At 45.0% G+C, this 27,488-nt stretch overlaps 1 protein-coding gene and 1 pseudogene across 3 annotated transcripts; one reads left to right on the top strand and one right to left on the bottom strand.

Annotated features, from left to right (window-relative positions):
- The first annotated feature begins 612 nt into the window (after nt 1–612).
- Nucleotides 613–15,628, top strand: CEACAM1 (CEA cell adhesion molecule 1). 2 transcript variants are annotated; one of them, XM_080827880.1, is made up of 9 exons: nt 619–785; nt 1,593–1,955; nt 5,363–5,641; nt 6,034–6,288; nt 7,552–7,827; nt 11,928–12,054; nt 12,774–12,826; nt 13,545–13,573; nt 14,825–15,628. In XM_080827880.1, the coding sequence occupies exons 1-9, from the start codon at nt 722–724 to the stop codon at nt 14,942–14,944; spliced, it is 1,566 nt and encodes a 521-aa protein (XP_080684006.1). In that variant the 5' UTR covers nt 619–721; the 3' UTR covers nt 14,945–15,628. The 2 variants fall into 2 exon arrangements, with proteins under 2 accessions (XP_080684007.1, XP_080684006.1); XM_080827881.1 differs by lacking the exon at nt 12,774–12,826 and having other exon boundaries at nt 613–785.
- A 9,227-nt stretch (nt 15,629–24,855) lies between these two features.
- LOC308358905 (large ribosomal subunit protein eL42-like) lies at nt 24,856–25,410 on the bottom strand (annotated as a pseudogene). Its single transcript has 2 exons — nt 25,150–25,410; nt 24,856–24,940 (listed from the first exon to the last, which is right to left on the bottom strand). The product of its transcript is annotated as a large ribosomal subunit protein eL42-like (transcript).
- Between the last annotated feature and the right edge of the window lie 2,078 nt (nt 25,411–27,488).

The following is a 27,488-nucleotide window of genomic DNA, read 5'->3' on the forward strand; positions in this document are numbered from 1 at the left end:
AGCTTGGTAGAGGCAGACGCTGGGGTCCACTCCACACCCGCTGAGTCAGACTCTGTATTTCCACAGGATCTGCAGACCCTCCGGGGGCACAGGAGGGGGAGAGGCGGCCCCACCCCCACATCATAGGGTCTCAGCCTGGCTGGGCATCTGCTGAAGCAGCATTTCTAGGTGTCCCCTGGGCATTCACAGTCTTGATACAGTTCCACAGGTGGTTCCAACGCACAGTAGGGGTGACATCCCAGGGACAGGAGTTCCTGAGGCAGCCCCCAGGCTCCTGCTCCGAAGGGGAAAGCCACAAGGGGAGGAGAGAGGGCTGTGGGGGCACTGACCCTGTACCTTAACCCCAAGCTGTGTGGGTCACTAGACCCCAATGCCACAAGCTTGTGCTTGTCCCAACAAGGGCATGTGTGTGCTCTCCCATATGCTGGGAAATCACAGCTGAAGAGGGAGAGGCCTCAGCCTTTCCCAGGGAACCGAAATGTAGACAGAAATGAAAGGGGAAGAAGGGGACAAGGGAGTGGGGAAGGAGGTGAGGGGAGGGGATCTAGCAGAGACCCCGCCCTGGCTCACGTGACCGGGCCCTGTGTCCCTGCCCCCCAGAGGCCTGAGCTCAGAGGCAGGAAGGACGGCAGAGCTGACGCGTTGGGACAGCAGTGCCTGGAGCATTTCTGAAGCAGAAGCTCTTCTCACAGAGGGAGGGACAGAGCGGGCAGCAGGTACCATGGAGCCCACTTCAACCCCTCCCCGAGGAGGACGGGTCCCCTGGCTGGACCTCCTGCTGGCAGGTGAGAGGGACAATTCCCTGGGAGGGGGAGGCAGGTTGGGAGAGAGAGGCTGGTTGGGGTCTCCGGGAGGACAGGGCTCTGAGAGGGGACAGAGGAGCAGGGCAGGACTGGGGGAGGCGCTCAGCGACAGGACTGTCTCGGGATCTGGAAGTGGTGAGCCAAGGGCTATTTCCCAAGTTACTCATCACTGAGGACTGAATTTTGAAAACGTATGATAACAACAACCCTAATGGGGTCCCTATTAGGGACCCTAATAGCTGTCCCTTCCCGCCAACCTGAGATCTTGACAAGCGCCAGACTTGGAGGGCCCTAACGACACATTCATTCAGCCCCGGTATTTGCTGCCTGCCCCACCACCGGGGTACAGCACAGATCAGACGAGTCCCTGCTCCCGGAGCTCACTACTGTGGGGAGGAAGACAGACACCCAGAGACGTCTAGAATGTGAGGTCAGGTACTGACAAGTGTCATGAAGGGACCAGAACAGGGAAAGGTCAGGACGTGAAGACAGAGGGTCGTCAGAGGAGGCGGTCAGGGCAGGCTTCTCCGGAGGACCCCCTGAGCGTGAGCAGGTATCTGAGGGCAGTGAGGGAGTGAGCGACAGACATGGGAGGAAGAATGTTCCAAACAGAGGAAGTAAGTTCAGAGGTGAAACAGTGTGGTCATGCCACTGACCTTGACCAGCAGAGACACACACAGACACACACCCCAAGGCTGGGGGATGAGGACTTGCTCCGTCTGCAGGGCCCCAGCTTTCCCTCCAACACCTAGATCCAGACACTGATCCGTCGGCTTCCTTCCCTCCTAGTCGCCCTCTTAACCTTCTGGAACCCGCCCACCACTGCCCAAGTCACTGTGGAGTCCGTGCCGCCCAGTGCTACTGAAGGGAAGGACGTCCGTCTGCAAGTCCATAATCTGCCTGGGGGTACTGCACGGTTCGACTGGTTCAAAGGGGCCACGGTAGAGGCCAACCGTCGTATTGTATCATATATAGTAGATATACAAGAAACTATCCCAGGACCTGCACACAGCGGCAGAGAGACAGTGTACCCCAATGGATCCCTGCTGTTCCGGAACATCACCCTGAATGACACAGGAGACTACAACCTACGAATCATAAATAATAAAACTTATGAAGTTGAACAAGCAACTGGACAGCTCCGTGTATTCCGTGAGTAATTCCCTCTCACCTCTGGTGCTGGGTGGGGTGAATTCTACTTCACCCACTGGATGACAGGCCGGGGCTGGGCCTCCATCCCCCTCTGCATTATGTCCCGTGTTGGGGGAGAGGGTTCCAGCATTTAGTGCAGGACACACACAGTGGAGACTAACTTCCTAAGATTGGAATTCCTTTCCTGGAATCCAGACCCTGGGATCATCCGAGAAAGACTCTGCAGGGTCCAGCCAGGGCCAACCTGAGGGACCCCCTGGGATCCTCACCAGAGCTCAGCCCAGAAATCCCCTGCCCAGACTCCTGTCTCAGGGCTCCTGACTCCAGTGACTGTGGGGGGGTCCGTGACAGGCTTGGGTTTTGGCATCCTGGCACGGCTGACTGGGAGCAATGATTTCCCAGCTGCCCGAGCCGGTCACCAGCGAGGGCTCGGCACCAAGAGCCACATCTGGGTAGTGGCAGAGCCTGGTCCTTCACCTGTGAGTTGGGGTTGAAAACAGAGATAGGGAAGGTCCCTGGGCTATTGTATGATGGCCCTGGTGGGATGGAGACCCCAGAGGAAGGTCAGTACCCCCAAGGAGGAACAGAGGAGAGAAGGTGCTCCTGGCAGCAACATCCATAGCAGGGATCAGGCTCAGGGAGCCGTCTCTCATGCAGGCACGTAACAGCTGTTTATGGGGCAGCTCCTCTCTTCCAAGCCTTAGGTGAGATAATTGTGAAAGGTTAATAACAGACAACATGGCAACCCTGAGACCACTTACTTCATTTTATTGAAGGGAAACTGAGGCATGGGGCAATGCAGACAACTGAATCAGAGTCACACAGGCAGATCACAATCCTATAAGGTCTGTCTGTAGCCACAGCCCTGTCTTCTCCACCCAGGCGGCCTTAGTAAACATCTATGGACCCTGAGACCAGCTGTTGGATCAGACCTTTCTTCTTAGGGATCCACAGCTCAAGGTAGATTTTCTGGTCTGGGAAGTGAGAGCAAATGGAGAATTAATGTTTTTACTCAAGAACTAAATTACCTTCAACAATGATCAGAGTCAGTGCAGGGAATGCCCAGGCCTCCCCTCAAGTGGCCAATCCACAGCTCTCTGCATTGGACTTGGAATCACTTACTTTTTCCTGATGTGCTGATATTATCCCACTGGAGTATAAGGGAAAGGACTCTGCCTGCTCCTCCCAACTGTGTACCCCTAACTGGCACAAGGCCCAATGACTCAACTGCTCTTTAATGAAGGAGGAAAGGAATGAATGAATGATTCATGATCTCTTCAGAGTCTGGTCCCTGGATGCAGAATTCTAGGAGGTTCTAGACACACTTGCTCCCTGTCCCTCCAGGGGCTGAGTCTCTGTTCTGTGAGACCCATGTTCTCTGACCACCAGCCCTTTAGGCCACTCCTAGAGAGTCTCATGATGACTGTGGTGTTGCTCAGCCATGGGAGGATCCCGTCCCTGGGTCAGCTGTGGGCTCTCAATGCCTGGAGTCTTTGGAGTCACTTGTAACCCTCACTGCTCACAGCCTGGAACATTTCTGGCTCTCTGCTCTGTCCATGTTCCTAATCTTCCTCCTCCTCCTCCTTTCCAGCCGGGACTACCCCTGCTCTGCACACTCTTCTTTACCTTTAAGCCTTCCCTGGATTCTTCCACTAACACCTGTGGCTAGGCCCACCCTCCCAGGCAATAGTAAAGGACACAGAAATCAGTCAGAGCAGCAGCCTCTGCTGGGCTCCATCAGGAGCCAGTTTCCCCAGGTCACCAGGAGAGTGAGCTTTCGCTGTGCCCTCATCCAGGGCTCTTTCCCTCCATGACGGCAACAAGTGGGACACACCACATGACAGGGACATGTGACCCCTTCATCTACTCTCTACATGACTCCACCAGAGCGTCAAAGACAGAAGGGGCAGGTCTGCAGTCCCCAAAACTCATGGGCTCATTTCATGCCTTTACTCCTGATTCATATCCTCATCCTGGCAAGGCTCTCGTTCTTCCCAGTGGCTCCCCAGACCCTCCCACAGTGGGGCTGGCCAGACCCTGCGCCATCTGACTGGTCCATTGCCTTTTCCACACACACACACGGGTGCTCCTGAGAACACCTCTACCTCAGGGTGGGATCCTCTCACATGGCGAGATCTACCAGTCACTGTCCTTTCACTTAGATGCTGCCCAATTTGGATAAATTTGATCAAACTTGTGTTTCCTGAGAACAAAAGAAAGCCACATACAAGCATTGGGTTTCTTCCCATTTTGACTGTAGAAATTAGTGACAGGGACTTTCTTTCCTAAATTTATTAACATAACGCATATCATTTCTACTAATTTGGTATCATTCCTCCCTTTACATAACAGAGGCACCTCAGACTATTCCCGAATCAATTCTGTTCCTTAACAGGACTCATGTGTCTTTCTCTACCCAGAGAGTCACTGATTTCAAACCCACTATAACATCTTCCTTTGCTCATAATGTGATCCTGATGGGACCGCAGAACTTGGTCTACAACATACATCTGTCTCATAACTGTGTTTACGAATAGTCCATGAAGGCCAGATATCCTCACTCCCACCTCCCCACCTCCCACCAGTCACCCCTTCTGCATTTGAAAACAGCCACTTATATTTCAGGAAAGACGAGCATCGTCCTCCCCGGCCTCTGCAGTGAAAAAAGAGACTTTAAAGACCAAGGGCAGAGCACACAGTTCTCTGCCAAAGCCAGTCAGGCCCTGCCTATCCCCCTGACTCTTTTCTGGATCATTTCTAGTCTTGACTCTGCTCCACCACCATCTCAGGTCAGTCACCGTGGAACACCTGGGGAGAACTGCCCTACTTCGTGGCCCTGCAGCCTGGGTGCTGACCTGCCCTCCAGGCTTGCCCCTGGTGTCCCCAGGTATTACTTCTGCTGAAATACTCCCTTCCAGGACATGCTGCCCGGTGTTCTCTGGGCTTATGAACTCTGGAAAGGCCCATCATGACCCATCTCTAGGACAACCCTGGAAAGCAAGGCCTCAGGGGAAAAACACCTGTAGGCTGACTGGTGGAGGTCTGTGCCATAGAAAGGGCCTCAGCACCTGCACTTTCCAGGTGAGGCCTCTGAGGCTGGTCAGTCAGGGAAGAGCCAGAAGAGGTACAGGGTGGTCTCTGACTTCCTGTCCTGTGTCTTTCACAACCAAACCCTGATGCTTCTTTGACCTGAAAGAGCCTGTGCTTGCTCTTGGACAGACAGCAGGCAGCCTGTGTTCTCTGAGGCTCAGATCCCTCATGCATTTGTCTTGAAATACACAGATCTGCCTTATTCTTTGAAGGACTCCGGTTGGCTGAGAGGTGAGAGATGCCAACTCTGATTCAAGATGCCTGTGGAGGAATCACAGGTACCACCCAGGGCAATGTTCTTTCTGTTGTCTGCGCAGCGGAGTTACCCAAACCCAACATCACAAGCAACAACTCCGACCCCGTGGAGAATGTGGATTCTGTGCTATTAACCTGTGAACCTCAGACTCAGAACACGAGCTACCTGTGGTCAATAAGCAGTAAGAGCCTCCCGGCCAGCACCAGGCTGGAGCTGTCCCTGGACAACAGGACTCTCACTATACATGGTGTCACAAGGGATGACACAGGACCCTATGTGTGTGAAACTCGGAACCCAGTGAGTGACGGTCGTAGTGACCCATTCACCCTGAATGTTCTCTGTGAGTAGCTTCCATTCCTCCCAAACCCGGGCTGCCAGCCCAATCCACACAGCCAGGGGCCAGGCCGCATCCATCCTTCTGGGGTCCGAGTCCATGACTCTCAGCTGGACCCCCAGGCTGGCCACGGCGGCTTGTCCCAGGCAAACCTGGGCAGGCCTGGCCTAAGCCAAGACTAGGAGGGGACAGGCTGCTCCTCCCTGAGAGGGTCACCAGCCTGTGAGGGGAAACAGGTGAATGTCTCAGACCCAGGCTGAACACAGGGGGCTTCTGGTTGGGACTTTTTAAAATGAGGTTGGGACCCAGCTCAGAGGGACACTGTGGCTCTTGTACAGACCAGGAGCTTCCCCTTCCCTTGGATTGCATCAACTGTGGCTTTATTCTGTTTGCTCCAGATGGCCCGGACGCTCCCACCATTTCCCCCTCAGACTCCTATTACCATCCAGGGGCCAACCTCAATCTCTCCTGCCACGCAGCCTCTAACCCGCCTGCACAGTATTCTTGGCTTATCAATGGGAGGCCCCAGCCATACACACAGGAGCTCTTTATCCCCAACATCACTGCGAATGATAGTGGATCCTATACCTGCCTCGCCTCTAACTCTGCCACTCGTCTCAATAAGACCACAGTCAAGACTATCACAGTCTCTGGTAAGTGGATCCCTGGAGCATCTGCATGGATCGCTGTGGTGAAGGTCTGTCTGGCTTCCAGAAAAGAGCCTAGAAGTTATTTCCCATTTGCTTATGTCACAAGCAAATACCAAATCTGTCCCTGAACTCTCCCATTACATGTCTGCAGACGCTTCCTCCCCTTCCTCTCTGATTTCTCCAGGTAGACCTTGGGTCCGGCCTGGAATGTGGGAACCCTGGAATGTGGGAATAGGGTTCTCTCAGCCCCAGAAAGCCCCATGTGGTGGAGGGGGCTTACAGAGGAAGAAGGAAGGTCCTTTTGCTCCTGGCTCGCCCTGTGACTGACTCTGCTCTGATGTCATCTGTGGTGGGACAGGAGCATATGGAGAAGGTACAGGAGAAGCCTGTCTTCAATCTGGCCAAATTGTGCTACCAGTTGTGCCAGAGTCTCCCTCATGTGAGGCCGCCAAGAAATGGGCAAAGCGAACCCTGAGGCAGACCCTCTGACTGTGTCAGGCTCCGAAGTCTACCAGTTCTAGAACCCTCCGCGAAATCAGCACGTCTGATACACCAAACGAGAGCAATGAGTAATGGTAGATTCCCCAACAGAGTCCCTTCGTGGGACAGAAGGAACAATGCCAAAAGTATTTATTTATTCCTACAGCTAAGAGTACCAGCCTTCTGTTAAAACTGTGACCATTAATCTAAAGATTTCCTTTCTGTAATATTCAATCCACAGGCCAGGAAGTAAAAGTCTCATTCAGATTGAGAAACCCTTTAGATTGGAACTTCTCCAGGTCCTAAGCTCACAAAGACTGGCTGGCCATTCTCATTTTCTAATAAATTATTTAACAAAAGGGAAATGCCTTCCCTTTCTATGTAAAGCTACCATACTAGAGAGGGGGCCTGATCTTTTCAGAAAGCTCTAGAAAAGGGTCACGAGAAAGCCACTGTGTAAAAAATTCCACCTGGTGATGAGGATGCTGGACACATGGGCTTAGAAGAGGTTCCTGGTGCTGATACCACAGTGATGTCTGGGTGGAGCAGACACATGACGAAGGACCAGAGGGAACCTGAGGGTCACAGGGCGAGGGACAGCCCTCTCCTTACAGATCATCACCTGAACAGAGACACTCATCCTTCTGCAGACAGCAGGGCCATCCTCTGGGGCCCCTTTACAGAGCTCGCCGGGGCCCTCGGACTGGCTGGCATCTCAGAGGAAGGAGTGTGGCTCCATGCCCCAGGGGCCCATTCTCATCAGCCACCTCCTGTGTTTCCCCACAGAGCCCTTGGCCCAGCCCACTCTCCATGCCAGCAACACCACACTCACAGAAGACGACTCTGTGGTCCTGACCTGCTCCACAAATAACACTGGGGTCTCTATCGGGTGGCTCTTCAATGGCCAGAGTCTAAAGCTCACGGAGAGGATGTCGCTGTCCCAAGACAACAGCACCCTCACCATCCGCCCTGTCAGGAAGGAGGATGCCGGGATTTACCAGTGTGAGGTCTCCAACCCAGGCGATTCCAGTAAAAGTGACCCTGTCAGGCTGGCTGTGGAAGGTAACTGACACCTTTCCCAGTGTTACATCCTGGGACAATCATTCTACCAATGATGTGCAAAATGGATAGAAGTCACAGGGGGCAGAAGAGCAGAATAGAATCAAGAGACCATTTCAGTAAACAGGATGGCAGAGTTAAGAGCTAAGTCTCTGAATCAGATATACTCAGTTTCTTATCCTAGGTCTGGCATTTACCGTGTGACCTTACACAAGATTTCTTTTTTCCTCTGTTACCATTTTTTTTGTGCCGTATAATACACATAAGGTTTATCATTTTAACCATTTTCAGTTTACAGTTCAGTGGGAATAGTACATCTGTATCGTTGTGTAGCTGTCACCACCATCCATTAAACAGTCACTTCCTACTCCCAACCTGAACCCCATAACCACCATCCTACTTGCTGTCTCTAGAACGTGACTATTCTAAGATTAAGTGGAATCATAATGACATTTATTTTTTTTGTGTCTCTGGATTTTTCCACTTAGCATAACGTCTTCAGGGTTCATCCATGTTGTAGGGTGTCAGAATTTCATTCCTTTTTTAAAGCTGAATAATATTCCCTCGTGTGTATGTATCACATTTTGTTTATCATTTATCTGTCTATGAACTTTTAAGGTTTTTTTTCACCTTTTGGCTGTTATAAACAATGCTGCTATGAACATGGGTGTACAAATATCTACTAAAAGCCCTGCTTTCAATTTATTGGGGCATAGACCCAGAAGTGGAATTACTGCATCAAATGGTAATTCTTTGTTCAATTTTTTGACAAACTCCCATACCATTTCCACAGTGACTGCATCACTTACAGTCCCACCAGCAAATGCAATGAAGTTTCAACTTCTCCACATCCTCGCCAACACTTGTTTTCTCTTTTTTTGCTTCGTTTTGTTTTGTTTTGAATGACATCCATCCTAATGGGTATGAGGTGATATCTCATTGTGATTTTTACCTGCATTTCCCTGATCATGAATGATGTTGAGCCTCTTTCCACGTGCCTGTTGGCGATCTGCATCTCTTCTTTGTAGAAATGTCTGTTTAAGTCCTCTGCCCACCCCCCTTTTTTTTTTTAAGATTTTATTTATCTGACAGAGAGACAGCGAGAGAGGGAACATAAGCAGGGGGAGTGGGAGAGGGAGAGGGAGAGGGGAGAAGAAGGCTTCCCACTGAGATGGGAGCCTGATGCATGGCTCCATCCCAGGACCCTGGGGATCATGACCTGAGCTGAAGGCAGATGCTTAATGACTCACCCATCCAGGTGCCCCTCATTTTTTCTATTAGGTTTTTTTGTTGCTGAGTTATAGTTTTCTATTATGGATATTAACCCCTTATGGGATATGTGATTTGTAAATATTTTCTCCCACTCTGTGGGTTGTTTTTTCATTTTGTGGATAGTGTCCTTTGATGTACAAAAGCTTATAATTTTAATTGAAGCCCAATTTATCTAGTTTTTTTTATTGTCTATGCTTTTAGTTTCATATCCAAGAAATCGTTGCCAAATCCAAAGTCATGAAGTTTCACCCTGTGTTTTCTTCTAAGAGGTTTATAGTTCTAATTCTTATATTTAGGTCTCTGATCCACTTTGAATTAATTTTTCATATGTGGTGTTAAGTAAGCATTCAGTTCTTTTGCATGGATGTCTAGTTTTCCCAACACCCATTTGCTGAAAAGGCTGTCTTTTCTCCATTGAATAGTCTTGGCACCCCTGTCAAAAACGGTGTGACTGTGTATGTAAAGTTTTATTTCTGGGATCTCTATTCTATTTCATTGGTCTGTTTGCTTGTCTTTATGCTAGTACCACACTGTTTTGATTACTGTAGCTTTGTAGTAAATTTTGAAGTCGGGAAATGTGAGTCCTCCAACTTTGTTCTTTGTTTTGGATATTTGGGGCCTCTTGAAGTTACATATGAATTTTAGGATAGATTTCTCTATTTTTGAAAAAAAAAAAAAAAGTCATTGGGATTTTGACCAAGATTTCACTGAATCTGCAGATCACTTTGGGTAGTACTGTCTTCTTAAGTCTTCCAAACGATGAACATGGAATGTCTTCACATTTATTTAGGTCTTTAATTTCTTTCAGCAGTGCTGTGTAGTTTTCAGTGTATAAGTCTTTCACCTCCTTGGTTAAATAAGTTCCTAAGTATTCTATTCTTTTTGATGCTGTGGTAAATAGAATTTTCTTAATTTCCTTTTTGGATTATTCATTGTTAATATATAGAAATATAACTGATTTCTGTGTGTTGATTTAGTATCTTGCAACTTTGCTATATTTATTAGTTATAACAGATTTTGTGGACTCTTTAGTGTTTTCTATGTGTAAGTTCATGTCCTCTGTGAACAAAGATCATTTTATACTTCTTCTTTCCAATTTGGATACCTTTGCCTAATTATTGCCCTAGCTAGAACTTCTAGTGCTATTTTGGATAAAAGTGACAAAAGCAGGCATCCCTGTCTTGTTCCTGATCTTAGAGGGAAAACTTCGAGTCTTTCAACATTGAGTTAGGTGTTGGCGGTGAGTTTTTCATCTGTGGCCATTATCGTATTGAGGTAGTTTCCTTCTATTACTCCTTTTAGGGTTTTTATCATGAAAGGATGTTGAATTTTGTTGGATGCCCTTACTGATTCAATCTCCTTACTAGTTACAGGTCTTTTCATATTTTCTATTTCTTCATGATTCCATCTTGGTTGGTTTTGTGTTTCTAAGAATTTGTCGATTTCATTCAGGTTATCCAATTTGTTCGCAATTATTCATAGTACTTTTATAATATTTATTATCTTATAATATTTATTATTTTATAATATTTATTATTTCTATAAAATTGATAGTGATTTCCCCCACTTTCAATTCTGATTTTAGTAATTTTAATCTTTTTTTAAAATTAAAGTTTTGTCAATTTTATTCATCTTTTTTAAGAATCAATTTTTGGTTTCATAGATTTTCTCTATTGTTTTTCTACTCATTATTTTATTTATCCCCACTCTAACTCCTATTATTCTCTTCCTTCTGCTAGCTTTGGGTTTAGTTTGTTCTTCTTTTTTCAGTTTCTTATAAAGTTAGGTTATTGTAAAGTGGAAATAATGTCTGTCTGAAAGGGTTATTATATGGATCAAATGAGATATATGTATTTACCACAGAGCCTGGTACATACTAAGTATGCCATAATAGTAGCTAAACATTAATATTAATACATCAGGCTTGAGTTGGCTGGTGAAGAAAACAGAAATAAAAAAAGAAACAGATGCAAATGTATTATATATGGCTGTAGAAGGCATTAGGCAAAAAGCCAGTGGGACATAGTTACTGACTGAACACGGGAAAGGATAAAAAGGAGTCCAATGCAAAGTTTCAAGCCTAGTATGTTAGTTTTTATCCCCTGAGATGTGATCAAACTGGAACTACTTATTTATTTATATTTATTGGGAAAAATCTTTATTTATTTATTGGGGAAAATGCCCGTGAGGGAAAGACAGGAGTAGGAGGAGCCTGGGAGGTTGTTCAGACCGTCGTGCAATTGTGACAGAATGAAGTTTTAGATCAAAGCGCAGTTCTGTAAGGGTGCCTGTCTGCAAGGCTGATGTGAGGAGGGGTCCTTGAACTCAAGTCACCCTTCAGAGGAAAATGGTTTCTCACCAAATTGGGCTTATTTCATATCCTTTCCCCCTACTGTCAGAAGTATGGGCTCTGTGCAAAGGAGATGGGTGAATTCAGAATGCACTCTCCAGGTCTTCCATCACTTAAGTCCTCACCACAAGAAACCCGAGGGGCACATACTTGTCGCTGCCACAGCTGGCACATGAAAAGGTGGGAAGTTATAGAAAAATAGCAATAAGTCTTTCTCACATTTCCAAAGCCTTCAAAAATATCTGAGTGCAGACAGGCCAGGATGGAACTGAGGTAAGTCTGATCACCAGCCCAAAAATACAGTGAGAGAAAAAAATCGAAGGATGAAATCAGCTAATCACCGCACAGCAACCTTCCCACAGAAAATGTATTCCTTGAAGGAACGAGTAGAGACTACTACACATTGAGAGTTGTCCCCCAGGGGACCCCACTATGAAATAATGTCACTTTCATTCATTCTTCTCTCTTCTTTCCATGACAGGAGATTTAACGCAGTCAAATTCTGGCCTCCCACCTGGGGCTATTGCTGGCATCGTGATTGGAGTCCTGGCTGGGGTTGCTGGGATAGCAGCCCTGGTGTACTTTCTGTTTATCAGAAAGACTGGCGGGTATGGTGACCTTTCCTCTTGTTCTGCTTTCTCCAAGGCTAACTGCCATGCTTGGGAGAGGGAAGAAGACTTTGCCCATGTCTCTGCACCTGGATCTGCTCCTCCCTTCTTTCTAAACCCTTGCTTCCTGGCACTAATTCCTGTGGATCTCTTCTTCATGCTTCCTGGACCCCACTCTCTCTTGAACACAGTTATTCCCATCTGCATCTGGCTTAGAGGGGAAGATCCCCCTATGTTTTTGTCTCCCAGTCAGGGAAGACAAGGTCCCAGGAGGAAACAAATGAGGAAATGAAAGGAGGAGCAGGAGAAAGTGAGTCGCGTGCTCTTTTGACAATTGTAGGAGGGGGGGATAGGACAGGAAGAGAACCTAAGAAAAGGCAAAACAACCAAAGGCCTCTTGGACAATAAGTAAAGTGAGAAAAAAGCCAGCCTCTAACCTACAGAAGGGAAAAGGTGTCAAGAGTACAAGTAGGCTCCGATGCAACTGATAAGCAACGGACCCACATGTGGACATCCAGCAAACAGGAAAGGAAAAAATCCTAGAGGGGATCGTAGGTAGACTGAAGGAGGAGGCCCTAAGAGGAAAGGCAGTACCAACCACGGTATAAATGAACACTGAGGAGCCCCCAGGAATTACCTGATGACCATGTCCTTCCTAATTCAAGAAGCAAAGGTCCTATGCTTGGGAATGGCAGTCACAGTGTCTGATATTTATTTAGGGCAAATGACCTGCGTGATGTCACAGAGCACAAACCCTCAGCCTCCAACCACAGTAAGTAAAGCCACTCACCCAGTGAGACCTGCCATGTGCCCTGCCATAGCAGGGAATCCTGGATTCCCAAACTACTTCCAACCTTCTGAACTTTCGGAAGGGGATGTCCATTTCCTAACCTTAGGTTGGCATAGGTCCTCACACCCTTCTAGCCACAAAAGATTCCCCTGAGACACAGCTCTGGGAGAAATATTCACTCTGCCTGGGCCAAGCAGGCCTGAGCAAGATGGACCCATTTCCAGGAGTCATTTCCTTGCCCGTACTCCTCCCCTCCTGCCTCTATGATGGATGTGGGCATTCTCCTTTGGTGAAACTTTCCCTGTCTTATGGTGCTCTGGGTACTGTGGGCCTCAATGTCCCTCCTTGCCACTAAAGCCTGTTGCTGAGAAATACATCCGGGTGAAAATTAAGACCCTGTGAACTGGAAGAAATCGTCAGAAGTGGACTGGGGCCTCCTGTGGCTCTACTTTTGCCCCTCCTCTGGTACCAGTGCCCTGGGTCTGGACCACAGACTCTGAGGAAAGTGAATTCCTCAGGTGTTCATAGGCCGCTTCCTTACCCCGCCCTCCTGCCAACTGCGACCTCCTTCAGCTAGAAATCACAACAGCTTAGGACCCACCTCCCCACTCTCTCGCTCTCACCCCCTAAACCCCCATTTTACGGCCGTAAACGATCTTTGCATTTTCATGGATTGGGAACTCATCTTCTGTTTCCCCAGGTCAGGACCACTCTGACAATTTGTCTAAGGTAAGCACAGCCAGTTTCAATGTCTCATGGAAATATCTCTGTGTAGAATGGGTTATTCTTGAAGATGTAAAGATGAGATCAAATTTGGGTCAAAATTCCTCAGTGCAGCAACAAACAAAGGATTACTGGTTAATGTCTCCCTGGAGTCTACCTCATTAGAATGTGGACTTTGGGGTGCCTGGGTGGCTCAGTTGGTTAGGCAACTGCCTTCGGCTCAGGTCATGATCCTGGAGTCCCGGGATTGAATCCCACATTGGGCTCCCTGCCTGGCAGAGAGTCTGCTTCTCCCGCTGACCTATCTCCTCTCATGCTCTCTCTCTAATAAACAAATAAGAAAAATATTTAAAAAAAAAGAATGTGGACTTTGGAATTAACCCCATCCAGTATTTAATCCTGGCTGTGACTCTCAGTAGCTCTGTGACCTTGGACAAATAACTTAAGTTCTTTGAGCCATGGTTTTGCCATCTGTAAAATGGGCATGCTGTCTACTTCAAAGAGAAGTTGAAGGAATCAAACGAGACGACCACTGGAAAGCACCCAGCATAGCGCCCAGCATAAGGCACGAGATGGTTCTCCCTCCTCTACCCTCACTGACCCTGCTCTCACCAACAAAGGATGATATCCATTCTAATGGTTCTGAGGTCTTGGTTCCTTTACTTTACAATAATTTAACCAAATTTTTCCCAACCTTTCAGTAGAATACATATATATATACCAAAAAGTACTTAAATCCTAAATATATTTTAACAATGTATAAATTTTCACGAGTTAACCACAAAAGCCACCCAGGTCAAGAAATAAAACATGTCATCCTCCCCTTCCCCTCTTCAAAAGACCCTCCAGTTATTTCCTTCCAAAGAGTAACCACTATCCTGGCTTTCAATGCACTAGATTACTTTTGTCTGTTTATGCCCTTACAAAATGGGATACACAGTACATCCTTGTGTGCGTCTAGCTTCTTTCATTCAAAATTGTTTTGTGAGATTCATGCATGTCCTTCTATGCATTTGTAGACTGTCCATTCTCTGTTGCTGTATCACTGCATTCCAGTATGAATAAATACTGTAATCTACCTCTTCTAATGATCATTCAAACGGATGTTAGCAAACAGAGTAATCTTGGCTAATTAAAGCCCTTCTCCAAAGCTAAAAGTTTCAAAATGGTGATAGCACATGGTGCTGAATCACAGCACACAAGGTGAGGGTCTGACCTATGCTCTGATTTAACTACCACACTGCTCATGCCTTTCAGAGTGAAGAAGTTGCATATTCTTCCCTGAACTTCAGTGCCCACGAACCAAAGAAATCAACTTCAGCGTCCCCATCCCCAGCAGACACAGAAACGGTGTATACGGAAGTACAAAAGAAGTAACGTGACCAGTCCTGCTTGCTGTGCTGACTCTTTCCAACCTTCTCATCCCCATCCTGAGGAGTCCCCTTTACCCTCAGGGAAAAGGGGAAGAAGCCTCTTTCCCCACTTTATTCCCTAAGGAGCACCTCCAGGCCGCCAGTCCCTCTCTTCAGTGTCAATACATGAGAAGGTACATCCGGGATCCCTAGGAAACCCAACCTTCCTTGTCATTGAAATTTGGCAAAGCGGACCTTGGGAAGTTGCCACAACCTCTGCCCCTCCTCCTTTCCTTTTTTAAACTTCCCTATTCAGAGCATAGTCATTCCTTCTCGCCCCAGTCCTGTCCTATTGGAGTCTAACTTGAATTTGCCATAACCTTGAGAGTCCTCTCCTGACCCAATGAAATGCATGTGCCAGGAAAGAAGAGAGAGAAGAAGTAAAAGTAAAAGTTTCGATCTCCCCAAAGCCCCCTGGGAACCCCACCCTGCACAGGAAAACAAATATGCTAACCTGGGAAATTCTACACCTTTGTCTATTGTCAGAGTTGTCTACCAGGGCCTAAACACCTTAATGCTTAACTAGAAAGCCACCTAAGCCCTTTGACAAGCCTGTCTTCAGAGAACCCACTAGAAACAATTAGGAAAATTATTCACCGTGGTCAACAGGTGATTCCTAATGGAAAATGCAAAAAAAAAAAAAAAAGAATATATGTTTCATAATTTTCTTCTTCAAGGAAATGCCTACGGAAGGAAGGCTTATAACGCTTCAGGGAGCAGTCAGGCCTTAGTAGAGATAATCAGCTGGGAGTTTGGGAAAGGAGTCAGAGAGCTACCCTTCAGAGATTATTTAAATAATTATTAAAGAATGCACTGTTTGGTGTGTTGGGTTTTTTTCCCTGAGATATTCTGCCATTGCAGTTTTTGCAAGTGCTTGTTCATGTGAAAGGGGCTATTTCTACTTAGCTATATAAGCCGATCTGACTGCCTTCAGTCAAAGAAGCCACCAAAACCCCTCAAGTCCCCTTGGCCAGGAGTTCCTCAAGGTGCTCATGTCGGGGGCTCCAAAAAAGAAGAGGAGCAGCAGCAGTTTTCCTCTTTTGTGGCTAGAATGGGTCTAACTCAGTTTCCCCGCATCCTAGGCCAGTCTTCAACCACCACCGCTTTCCACGTCTCTGCTGTGCGTGGTGTCTGCCCCACTCACTTTCTCAGGAGACCTGGCCTCTGCTAAGGTGTGACTGGTCCTTGAGAAGTGGGGTGCCCTGAAGGGAACACACTCACACCCCTGTTGGCACTGCTCACTCCCCAGAAAGCTGCCCTGTTGCAGATGCTCCTGGGAAGCAAGGATGAGAAGAGTGTTAGGACAGGGGAGGGGGATAACTGGTTCAGAGGCCTCGTGAACAGACTCTGAAATGTTTTTCCCCATGGGCGTCTAGGAGTCCCAGTGTGCAGAACAGAAAGGAAGGACAGGGGAAGGAGAGGCAACATATTTCCCACCCAGCCTCCTTCCAGACACAGTCTCTTTGTGGCTGTTGAGAAAAGGATTTCATTCGATATTACTTGATGTCATGCTGTGTCTAAGAGGCCCCTCAAAGAGGGCGAGTTGGGAATTCTGTGCACTCAGGTACCTCTTTCAAGGGTTTTCTAACTCTGACACAGTCTGTATATACTTCCACTCATCCATGCTATTCTGTGTTATTTAATTTTGTCTGGCTAGGGCCACTTCTGAATTATTTGTAAAATCTGCTTTATATTTATAATAAAAATTATAAAGTCAACATGAAGATGCTGCCTCATGGTTAATACTACTTTAGACAATATCTTCTTTACAGGCAGAAGAAAGAGAACTTGCTGAACTGGGAGTCAGAGTAAGCCTAAGTTTGCAGATATTTGATCCAGCGACCAGAAAATCAGCTAAAGTCATTTGCATGCTTGCTGATGAAGTGAGTCTATCTAGAATGACAGGCTATAGCTTCAACCTGCTTGGGAGAAATTGCCTATTTTCTTCTGAGACAGATAATTTCAGGAGTAAAAGATCTCCGGGCCTCATTATTAGGGACAAGCAACACTTCCTGCACAGGTGGCCCTGGTGAATGAGACGCAGCAGTACAGCTCAGGCTGAGCCTCCACAGGTCCAGTCACACAGACCCCTCTCAAGGGTATTCTACCTGGAATAACCTTCATTTATTAATGCCACTAAGTATTAGCCTGTTCTCTCATCTCCTTCACTTCCAAGCTGTGGAAGCACGTGTGCTGCATCCCCTGTCCTTGTCACCTGCTTTATCCTGTCCCCTGTGCAGTGGTGCCTCCACGCCGAGACCGCTAGATGCAGCAGAAAGTCAGTATCTGTCCTTAGCCCAATTCAAAGGTATTTTCACCATTCTCACATTGTTCGCTTTTCCAATGTCTAAGACCATGGACAACTTTTCCTTCTTGGACAATCTCCTCCTTCCGCCCCCAACCTTTGCGTCACACCCCACGCCAGATTTAGTAGTGAGACCGGGACTGGATACTTCCACCACCACCCTCTTCCACAGCTTCGATGACCTCTCTGCAGGTGGCTCCTGCATCTGTATCTCCAGCCCCTATGACTCCCCAGAACTCCTGATACTCACACCCAAACACCTTCTGAAATTCCTCCTCATTTAAGTTGCACTCCCCCATCCCCACCCCTACAGCCCCACCCAGGGAGCTCACTCCTCTCTTTCTACATCTTTCCACACCACCACTATTTCCTGTGTTGCTCTTTGGTTTCCCAGATTTGATACATCACAAAGCCTGATGGTTCTTTAATACCTCTCAGTACACTGTTCTGTCGATTCCCGTGACCCTATACAACCCAGGCCCTCAACAACTCTGCTGGAAGTACAGCCTGACTCCTTGTCTCTGGTCTCTCTATTAAAATCTTTCTTGCTCACTCTTGCCTCACCACCTTCCTAAAGACTGGTTCACTCTCGTGCTCAAGGGTCTGTAGTGGCCTACACTGGGCTATCGGGTAAGCTCAAATTTCTTCCTCTTTACTAATATTTCTTACTTTCTTTACCACAACTCTAGTATAACTCCCCCATTGTAATTATATCTGTCTCCTTACCTGACCCTGCTCCTCTACCCCATATACACATATAATTCTTATTTCCAGTGATATGCCTAAAAACAAATACCAAACAGGGGAAGGTTCTGTTATCTCACAGAGGAGTTGCCCCCACTGGTCACCACAACTCCAACCCGAGGGAGGACAGGGACTCTGAGACTCAGAATGCAACCTAACTGTGACTGCCATCTTTTCCTGATGACCAATTCATGTGTTCGTGAAATGCTTATTGAGCACCTACTGTGCTACAGGTATAGGTGTCAGACCCCATGAAAGACATAGAAATGAGAAAGGCTAGGAACATAATGCCTAAGACAGGAGATAAGACATGAAAAAGTATTATAATATGAAAATAAAAAGGTATAAATGCTACAAGAGAAGACAGAAAGAAATCCAATGGGAAATGTGATTGCATATTAGAACGACAGGGAAATTAAAAAAAAAAAAAAAACAGTTGACACTCAGGCCCCACCCCCAGATTCCAACTCCATTGGCGTGGTCTGGAACCTTGGAACTAGTGAGTGTTGAAAGCTCCCCAGATCCTGTTGATGTGTAGGCAGGATGAAGAGCCTCTGTTATCACAGGTAGGACTTGAGCCTTGAAGCAGTGGTTTTTAGCTAGGAATATAAATCAGAATGACCTGGGGAACTTCTCCAACATACATATTGAGCCCATGAACAATCCCCGAGAAAGCTGCTGGTACAGTGTGTCTGCAGGAGACCTGGGCTATGTTGGAAAGACTCCAGGTGATTCTCACGTATATTCCGTGTCAAGAAACACTGACCTAAAACATAGGTAAAATTGAAAAACTGAGGAGTTAGGAGTATAGTCCACGTGAGGGGCATAAAATGAATAATCTCCTCTGCAAGGCACAGAGAAGTACTCAAAATAAAATTATCGGCAAGTAGCTAAACTTTAAGAGACTGCTGATACCACCTGTTGTGAGGATGGGAAAAAGCTAGTATTCTTCATATTGCTGGTGAAAGTATAAAATGACACAACCACTCTGGAAAAGAGTCTGACATTTTCTTATAGACTTAAATACATAGTCCAGCAATCCCATGTCTGGGTGTCTACCCAAGAGAAACGAAAACAGATATCCACACAGAGTTATACATGAATGTTTCTTTTTTTTTTTTTAAGATTTTATTTATTTGACAGAGATCACAAGTAGGCAGAGAGGCAGGCAGAGGGAGAGAGGAAGGGAAGCAGGCTCCCCGCCGAGCAGAGAGCCCGATGCAGGGCTCGATCCCAGGACTCTGAGATCATGACCTGAGCCGAAGGCAGAGGCCTTAACCCACTGAGCCACCCAGGCGCCCCTACATGAATGTTTCTAACAGCATTATTCACAATCACCAAAAACTGGAAACCACAAATATCCATCAGTATGTAAATGGTTAAATAGACTATGGCATGTCCATACGAGGGAATGCTAGTCATCAATAAAAAGGGCACAAACTACCGCTAAAATGAGATGCATGAATCTCCAAAACATTATACTACACAGAAGAAGCTAGACACGAAGGAGTACATACTATATGATGCCATTTAAATAAAGCCCAAGAATAGGCAGTGATAATTAAGGATGTTAGGATTCACCATACGGGGTAGAATTAGCTGCAAAGGTGCACAAGGGAACTTCTGGGTCACGTTTGACATCTCAATTCAGGTGGTGAGTACATGGATGTATACATTTACCAAAAATCAAATGGTACACTTAAGATCTGTATGCATTTCTTTCTTTTTAAAAAGATTTTATTTATCTATTTGAGAGAGAAAGAGAGAGAACACAAACACGAGCGGGGGCGGGGGTAGTGAGTGGCAGAGGAAGAAGCAGACTCCCTGCTGAGCAGGAAGCCCAACTTAGGGTTTGATCCCAGGACCCAGGATCCTGACCTGAGCAGAAGGTAGCAGACACTTAACCGAATGAGCCACCCAGGTGCCCCAGATCTGTATGCATTTCAATGTATTTCAATTTTATCCCGATTCTTAAAAATAAAGTAAGTGAAGGAGGAACCAATTCAATTCATCAGGTACAAAACCTACCACCACAATGTGAGCTCTGTTCATGCTCTCAAGGAACTCCTTCAGGGTCGTCCCTATTTTGAAGAAATAGCAAAAAAGCCAAACATGGTCAGTCCAAACTCAAAGTGAAATAGAGACTAGAGACAAAAAACAGGGACAAGAAAACCTGGTCCATTTCCTTCTAGCATGCAAATGCCTGAGTCACAGACACATTCACTGTCCTCAAACCTTTAGTAATGGCTGATAGTAGCCAGCATCTAAGTTAATTGTTAACTAAAGTACCACAAACCAAACGCCAGGCCAAGAAACCAACCAAATATGACAGTAAGGCAACACTCATTCAACTAGGGCATTTTATAGATCTCTGATGAATCATTCATTTACTAAACATTTACTGAGGATTTCTATATGTCAAGCACTAAAGCCAGGTGCTGATGAGAACATGAAACATGAAGAGTAAAAATAAGGCCTTTACTTGGATTTTTATTCAAATAACTCTGCCTTTTTTTTTTTTTTAAGTAAAAGAGGGGTAGGCAAAGAAGAACTAAAAAAACAAAAAAGGCTGGAAGGAAAGAGAAGGGAAGGGAGGGGATTATGAGATAATTGCAGAAATTAGAACAGTGAATATTTTATGACATTAAGGAAGTATTAATTTTTAGTGCAATAATGGTATTGTGGTTATGTTTTTGTAAAAAGATACCTTATATTTTAGTAATACAACTGGAATCTTAATGAAATTATCTGATGTCTGAAGTTCGCTTCAAAATAATCCACGTTTGAGGAGAGGAGGATAAATGAAATGATACCGGCCACAAATAATTGTCAAAGCTGCATGATGAGCACATATAGATTTGTTTTATTATAGCTTTACTTTTGCAAAAAAGTAAAAAAAAAATTTTTTGAAATTTTCCAGAAAAAAAAAGAAGTCCCTGCTCTCCAGAAGCTTATAAAGAATCAAACATTCCAACAAACACACTACTGTGTAGCTTAATAAAATTTGACCAAATGCAGTCAAGCTCCAAGGGCAGTGACTGCCCCCGGGGATAGGCAAAAAAGTCCGAGAAGATGTTAAAGGAGCGAACTCCCCTTGACCAGAGTCTTTAAGAAAAAAAAAAACTACAGTGCTCGCTTTGGCAGCACATATACTAAAATTAGAAAAAAAAACCACAGGCCAAAGGGCAAACCAGTTGTACAAAGGCAACGCAGATGGGAAGCAGCAGACCTCATGCACACGCATTGGATGACTTGCTAGAGAACATGTTATCTAGGAGCACACCTTCTGGAGCCCGACTACCTGCACTGAAGGTCCTGCTCCTAAAGACATAGTCGGAGATTTCAGGCGAGCTACTTGTAATGTCTCTGTGCCTCAGATTCTTTACCTATAAACAGGGATTATAACAATACATACTTCACAGGGCTATTGTCACAAGTCAATGAGTTAATACACATGTAAAAAAAAAAAATGAGTTAAGGGGACGCCTGGGTGGCTCAGTTGGTTAAGCAGCTGCCTTCGGCTCAGGTCATGATCCCAGCGTCCTGGGATTGAGTCCCACATCGGGCTCCTTGCTCGGCAGGGAGCCTGGTTCTCCCTCTGCCTCCGTCTGCCAGTGCTCACTCACACTCTCTCTCTCTCTCTCTGACAAATAAATTAAAAAAGAAAAAAATGAGTTAATACACATGTAAGAAGCTTAGAAGACAGTGGGCAAACTATAAATTTTGGCTGCAGGATACGGAATTAATATACAGAAATCTGTTGCATTTCTACAGAATAATAATGATGTATACCAGAAAGAGAAATTAGGAAAGTAATCCCATTTACAATCACATCAAAAGGAATAAAACACCTAGGAATAAATTTAACCGAGGAGGTAAAAGACCTGTACTCTGAAAACTGTAGACATTGATGGAAGAAACTGAGGATAAATGGAACAGACGGAAAAATATGTCATGCTCATAAAGTGGAAGAATTAATATTAATTAATATTAATTAATTAATTAATTAATTAATTAATATTGTTAAAATGCCCACAATACACAAAGCAATCTACAGAGTTAATGCAGTCCCTACCAAATACCAAAAGTACTTTCACAGAATAAGTAATAAGTAATCCTAAAATGTGTATGGAACCACAAAAGACCCCACGCGGCCAAAACAATCTCAAAAAAGAAGAACAAAGGGGCGCCTGGGTGGCTCAGTGGGTTAAAGCCGCTGCCTTCGGCTCAGGTCATGATCCCAGGGTCCTGGGATCGAGCCCCGCATTGGGCTCTCTGCTCGGCAGGGAGCCTGCTTCCTCACTTCTCTCTCTGCCTGCCTCTCTGCCTACTTGTGAGCTGTCAAATAAATAAATAAAATCTTTAAAAAAATCTTAAAAAAAAAAGAACAAAGCTGGAAGTATCACAATAAATATCACAAATAAAGTATCACAAATAAATAAATAAAATCTTTAAAAAAATCTTAAAAAAAAAAAAAGAACAAAGCTGGAAGTATCACAATCCCAGATTTCAAACAATACTACAAAGCTACAATAATCAAAACAATATGGTACATGCACAAAAACAGACACATAGCTCAATGGGACATAATGGAGAACCCAGAAATGAGCCCAAGCTTGTATGGTCAATTACCTGCAAAGGAGGCAAAAGTATGCAATGGGGAAAAGACAATCTGTCTCTTCAATATGGTTCTGGGAAACTGGACAGCTACATGCAAAAGAATGAAACTGGACCACTTTCTTAAACCATACACAAAAATAAACTCAAAATGGATTAAGAACCTAAATTTAAGACATGAAGCCATAAAACCCCTAAAAGAAAACATATCACCCTCAGCAATATTCTTCTCGATCTGTCTCCTGAGGCTCGGGGAAACAAAGCAAAAATAAACTATTGGGACTACATCAAACTTTTTTTTAAAAGATTTTATTTATTTATTTGACAGAGATTACAAGTAGGCAGAGAGGCAGACAGAGAGAGAGAGGAGGAAGCAGGCTTTTTGCTAAGCAGAGGGCCCGATGCGGTGCTCGATCCCAGGACCTTGGGATCATGACCTGAGCTGAAAGCAGAGGCTTTAGCCACCCAGGCGCCCCTACATCAAACTTTTTGCACAGCAAAGGAAACCATAAACAAAATGAAAAAGCAACATACTGAATGGGAGAAGATATTTGCAAATGCTATATCTGATAAGAGGGTAACATTCAAAATTAATATAAAGAACTCATACAACTCAACACCAAAAAAATTAATAATAATAACCCAATTAAAAAACAGAGGAGGGGGCAGAGGAGGGGCACCTGGCTGGCTCAATCAGTGGAGCATGTGACTGTTGATCTCAGGGTCATGAGCTCAAGGCTATGTTGGGTATAGAGTTTACTTAATAAAAGAAAATAAAAAATAAACTTTGAAAAAAAAATGTGCAGAGGACCTGAATAGGCATTTTCCAAAGACAACATACAGATGGCCAACAGTCACAGGAAAAGATGTTCAGCATCACTAATCATCAGAAAAATGCAAATCAAAACCACAATGAGGTATCACCTCATACCAATCAGAAAGGCTAGTATCAAAAAGACAAGAAATAACAAGTGGAAAAGGAAGTGGGAAAAAGTGAGCCCTTGTTAGCTGTTGGTGGGAATGTAAACTGGAGCAGCCACGATGGAAAATAGTATGGAGGTTGCTCAAAAAATTAAAAACAGAAATACCGGGCCGCCCGGGTGGCTCAGTCGTTAAGTGTCTGCCTTCGGTCAGATCATGATCCCAGGGTCATGAACCCAGGGTCCTGGGATCCAGTCCTGCATTGGGCTCTCTGCTCAGTGGGAGTCTGCTTCTCCCTCTCCCATTCCCCCTGCTTCTGTTCCCTCTATCACGGTGTCTCTCTCTGTCAAATAAATAAATAAAATCTTTAAAAAAAAAAAAACAGAAATACCATATGACCCAGCAACTCTACTTTTAGGTATTTACCTGAGAAAAAACACTAATTCAAAAAGATACATGCATTCCTATGTTTATTTGCAGCATTATTTATAATAGACATGATATGGAAGCAATCCAAGCGTCCACTAATAACTGAATGGATAAAAAAAATATGATGTGTGTGTATATATATATATATATATATGTAATAGGATATTACTCAGCCATAAAGAAGAATGTAATCTTGCCAGCATAGACGGACTTAGAGGGTATTATGCTAAGTGAAATAAGTCAGACAGAAAAACACAAATATGACATGATTTCATTTATATGCAGGATCTAAATAAACAAAACAAATAGATTTATAAATACAGAGGACAAACTGGTGGTTGCCAGAGGAGAGCGGTGCACAGGGGGGTTGGGTGAAAAAGACGAAAGAGATTAAGAAGTACACACTTCCTTGGAGGCCTGGGTGGCTCAATTGGTTAAGCAGTCAACTCCTGGTTTCAGCTAAGGTCACAATCTCTTGGTCATAATCTCCCAGTCCTGATCAGCCTGCATCAGGCTCCACACGGATCATAAAGCCTGCTTAAGATTGTTTCTCAGGGGCGCCTGGGTGGCTCAGTCCTTAAGCATCTGCCATCAGCTCAGGTCATGATCTCAGGGTCCTGGGATGGAGCCTTGCATCAGGCTCCCTGCTCAGCGGGAAGTCTGCTTCTCCCTCTCCCATTCCCCCTGCTTGTGTTCCCTCTCTCACTGTCTCTCTCTCTCTGTCAAATAAATAAATACAATCTTAAAAAAAAAAAAAAGATGCTTCTCCCTCAGCCCCTTCCCCACTCCCACTCCCCCACCTCCCCCCATGTGCACACACTCTTTTTTTTTTTTAACATAACTTCAAGATTTTATTGTCTTCATAATACAACAAAATATGAAACCTCGAAATAGATCACTTGGCCCTTTCTCTTCTTATCTCCTCCCAGTTAAAAACTCTTGCATCTCTTGGGGCACCTGGGTGGCTCAGTGGGTTAAGCCTCTGCCTTCAGCTCAGGTCATGATCTCAGGGTCCTGGGATCGAGTCCCGCATCGGGCTCTCTGCTCGGCGGGGAGTCTGCTTCTCCCTCTCTCTCTGACTGTCTCTCTGCCTACTTGTGACCTCTCTCTGTCAAATAAATAAAATCTTTAAAAAAAAAAAAAAACTCTTTCATCTCTTAATAGCCAGCATTCTCTTAGATCTACAATTGGGCTCAACACATTCAAACCTCAGCACAATCTTCTTTGTAGTTTTAGCCTTTTTCCAAAAAAATTGGCTTAGTTTGCTCATCATAGCCACTCTGCTTCCTATCATAACGCTGCTTTCCCTGGGCATAAAGAGAATCTTTGCCTTTCTTGTACTGTGTTACTTTATGGTGTAGGTGCTTACCACACTTCTTGGCAGAAAGCCTGCCAGATTTAGGAACATTTACCATGTTTGTGAGAGCGCTATCAGAACAGAAAGAAAGGGCATGCTCCCTCTTAAAACAAACAAACAAAAAACTAAGTACAAACTTCAAATTATAAAATAAATTAAGTCATAGGGATGAAAAACACAGCATAGGGAACACAGTCGATAATAGTGTAGTAACTTTGTATGGTGACAGATGACAACTCTTCTTACAGTGCACATTTCATAACGTATGTAATTGTCAAATCACTACGTTGTACACCTGAAACAAATATAATATTGTATGTCAATGTAAAGATTTTATCTATTTATTTGAGAGAGAGAGTGTGTGAGCACAAGCAGAGGTAGGGGGGCGCAGAGGGAGAGGGACAAGCAGACCCTCCGCTGAGCAAGGAGCCTGGAATCAGGACCTGAGCTGAAAGCAGACGCTTAAACAACTGAGCCGACCGGGCTTCCCTCAAATCTCATCATTTGTACTTGTTATCTTCTTTTTGTTAGAATATACACTTATAAAGTAGGGACTATATCTTATTTATCTCTATATTCCCAGAACCTACCCTAAGGCCATGTCCATAGTAGCTACTAATCAAGCAACTCTTTCAGGTACTAGGGAAGGGACCATCAAAAGCCTTTGCCTGCCCCCTTTTATTCCCCGATGGATTATACCCTCAATTCCTGCCAGAATTCCTGCCTGCTTGAGATTCTCTCTCTCCTTCTCCCTCTGCCCCTCCCCTTGCCCTCTCTCTCTAAAATAAATAAATTTTTTTTTTTTAAAAAGAGCTGCTTAAGCATGGTTTGTTTAAAGGTCAAAGTCTTGTGAAGCATGCCAGTCTCCCTTCACTGCCTCTCTATGTCAACGCTTGCCCCAAATGAACCCAGAACTCCTCCTGTCTGGGGACTAGAGCTAGAAAGGAAAAGGGGAACTGGGAATAGGAAGACAAATAAATACAAGCAAAGTGGGAGGCCCCCCAACAATACTAGATGTGATTATTAAGGAAGTGAAACATCTTCTTATAGGGTTCAGACTGGTTTTGAGAGAAACTACACAAAATACCAAAATGTTTTGAGTAACAACTAAACTCTTGGAATAAATATATAGCCACCCAGAAAAACTATACTTTTTTTTTCCAGGGCAACTACTTTTAAGGTGCCTGTATTTATTTGGATAAGAAATACTTGTAAAAGAAACCCTAGGGGTGCCTGGGTGGCTCAGTGGATTAAGCCTCTGCCTTCAGCTCAGGTCATGATTCCAGGGTCCTGGGATCAAGCCCCACATCGGGCTCCCTGCTCAGCGGGAAGCCTGCTTCTTCCTCTCCCTCTGCTGCTCCCCATGTTGTGCTCTCTGTCAAATAAATAAATAAAATATTTTTTTTAAAAAAAAGGAATCCTAAAACTCACATTGAGTCTCAAAACTTTATTGTCTTAACTTAAATAGGACCAAGGAACAATTTGTTACTACCAGGAGGCTGAGGAGAAAGGAAAGAGCAGGGAGGACAGGAGTGTATATGGCCGCAGAGATGTTGAAGAAAAAAGAAGAGACAAAGAGAGGTATAATACAAAAGAAACAATACATTCCTACTGTAATACAGAGGGAAGCAATGACTTAATTATGGCTAAAATCAGTCACTAGGCCAGCTTCCCCAGTTGAAGCTTCCTGTGTGACTCCATCAGGAAGCCCTGTGTGGTCCAGGGGTATGGGGGAGTGGGAGTGGAAATGGGCAGAACCAAACACTAACTTCTTCCACTTCCACTTGAACCCAAGAAGGGCTTTATTCTCCTGCACAGGAGAATAGGACTTTGCACATTCATTGGCTATTTTACATTACATAGAGAAATTTAATTAATGTCAATTCTTCAGAGTCAGTTATAAAACTTGCCTGCCAGTAAATCAATAAATTAAGGAGCAAGAGTTATTAGTGCTTCATGTGTTTGTGAGCTTATTCTGTAAAGCAACCTCTGTTTTTCATTTTTATTTTTTAAAAAGATTTTATTTATTTATTTGACAGACAGAGATCACAAGTAGGCAGAGAGGCAGGCAGAGAGAGAAGAGGAAGCAGGCTCCCCGCTGAGCAGAGAGCCTGACGGCTCAATCAATTGCAGGAC

Source organism: Martes martes, assembly GCF_963455335.1.
Source record: "Martes martes genome assembly, chromosome: 17".
NCBI classification, from domain to species: Eukaryota; Metazoa; Chordata; class Mammalia; order Carnivora; family Mustelidae; genus Martes; species Martes martes.

Coding starts and splice junctions, on each gene's coding strand:
- CEACAM1 (XM_080827880.1), top strand. CDS start 722: ATGGAGCCCACTTCAACCCCTCCCCGAGGAGGACGGGTCCCCTGGCTG. Junction 786..1,592: donor GCTGGACCTCCTGCTGGCAG/GTGAGAGGGACA, acceptor CTTCCCTCCTAG/TCGCCCTCTTAACCTTCTGG. Junction 7,828..11,927: donor TGTCAGGCTGGCTGTGGAAG/GTAACTGACACC, acceptor TTTCCATGACAG/GAGATTTAACGCAGTCAAAT.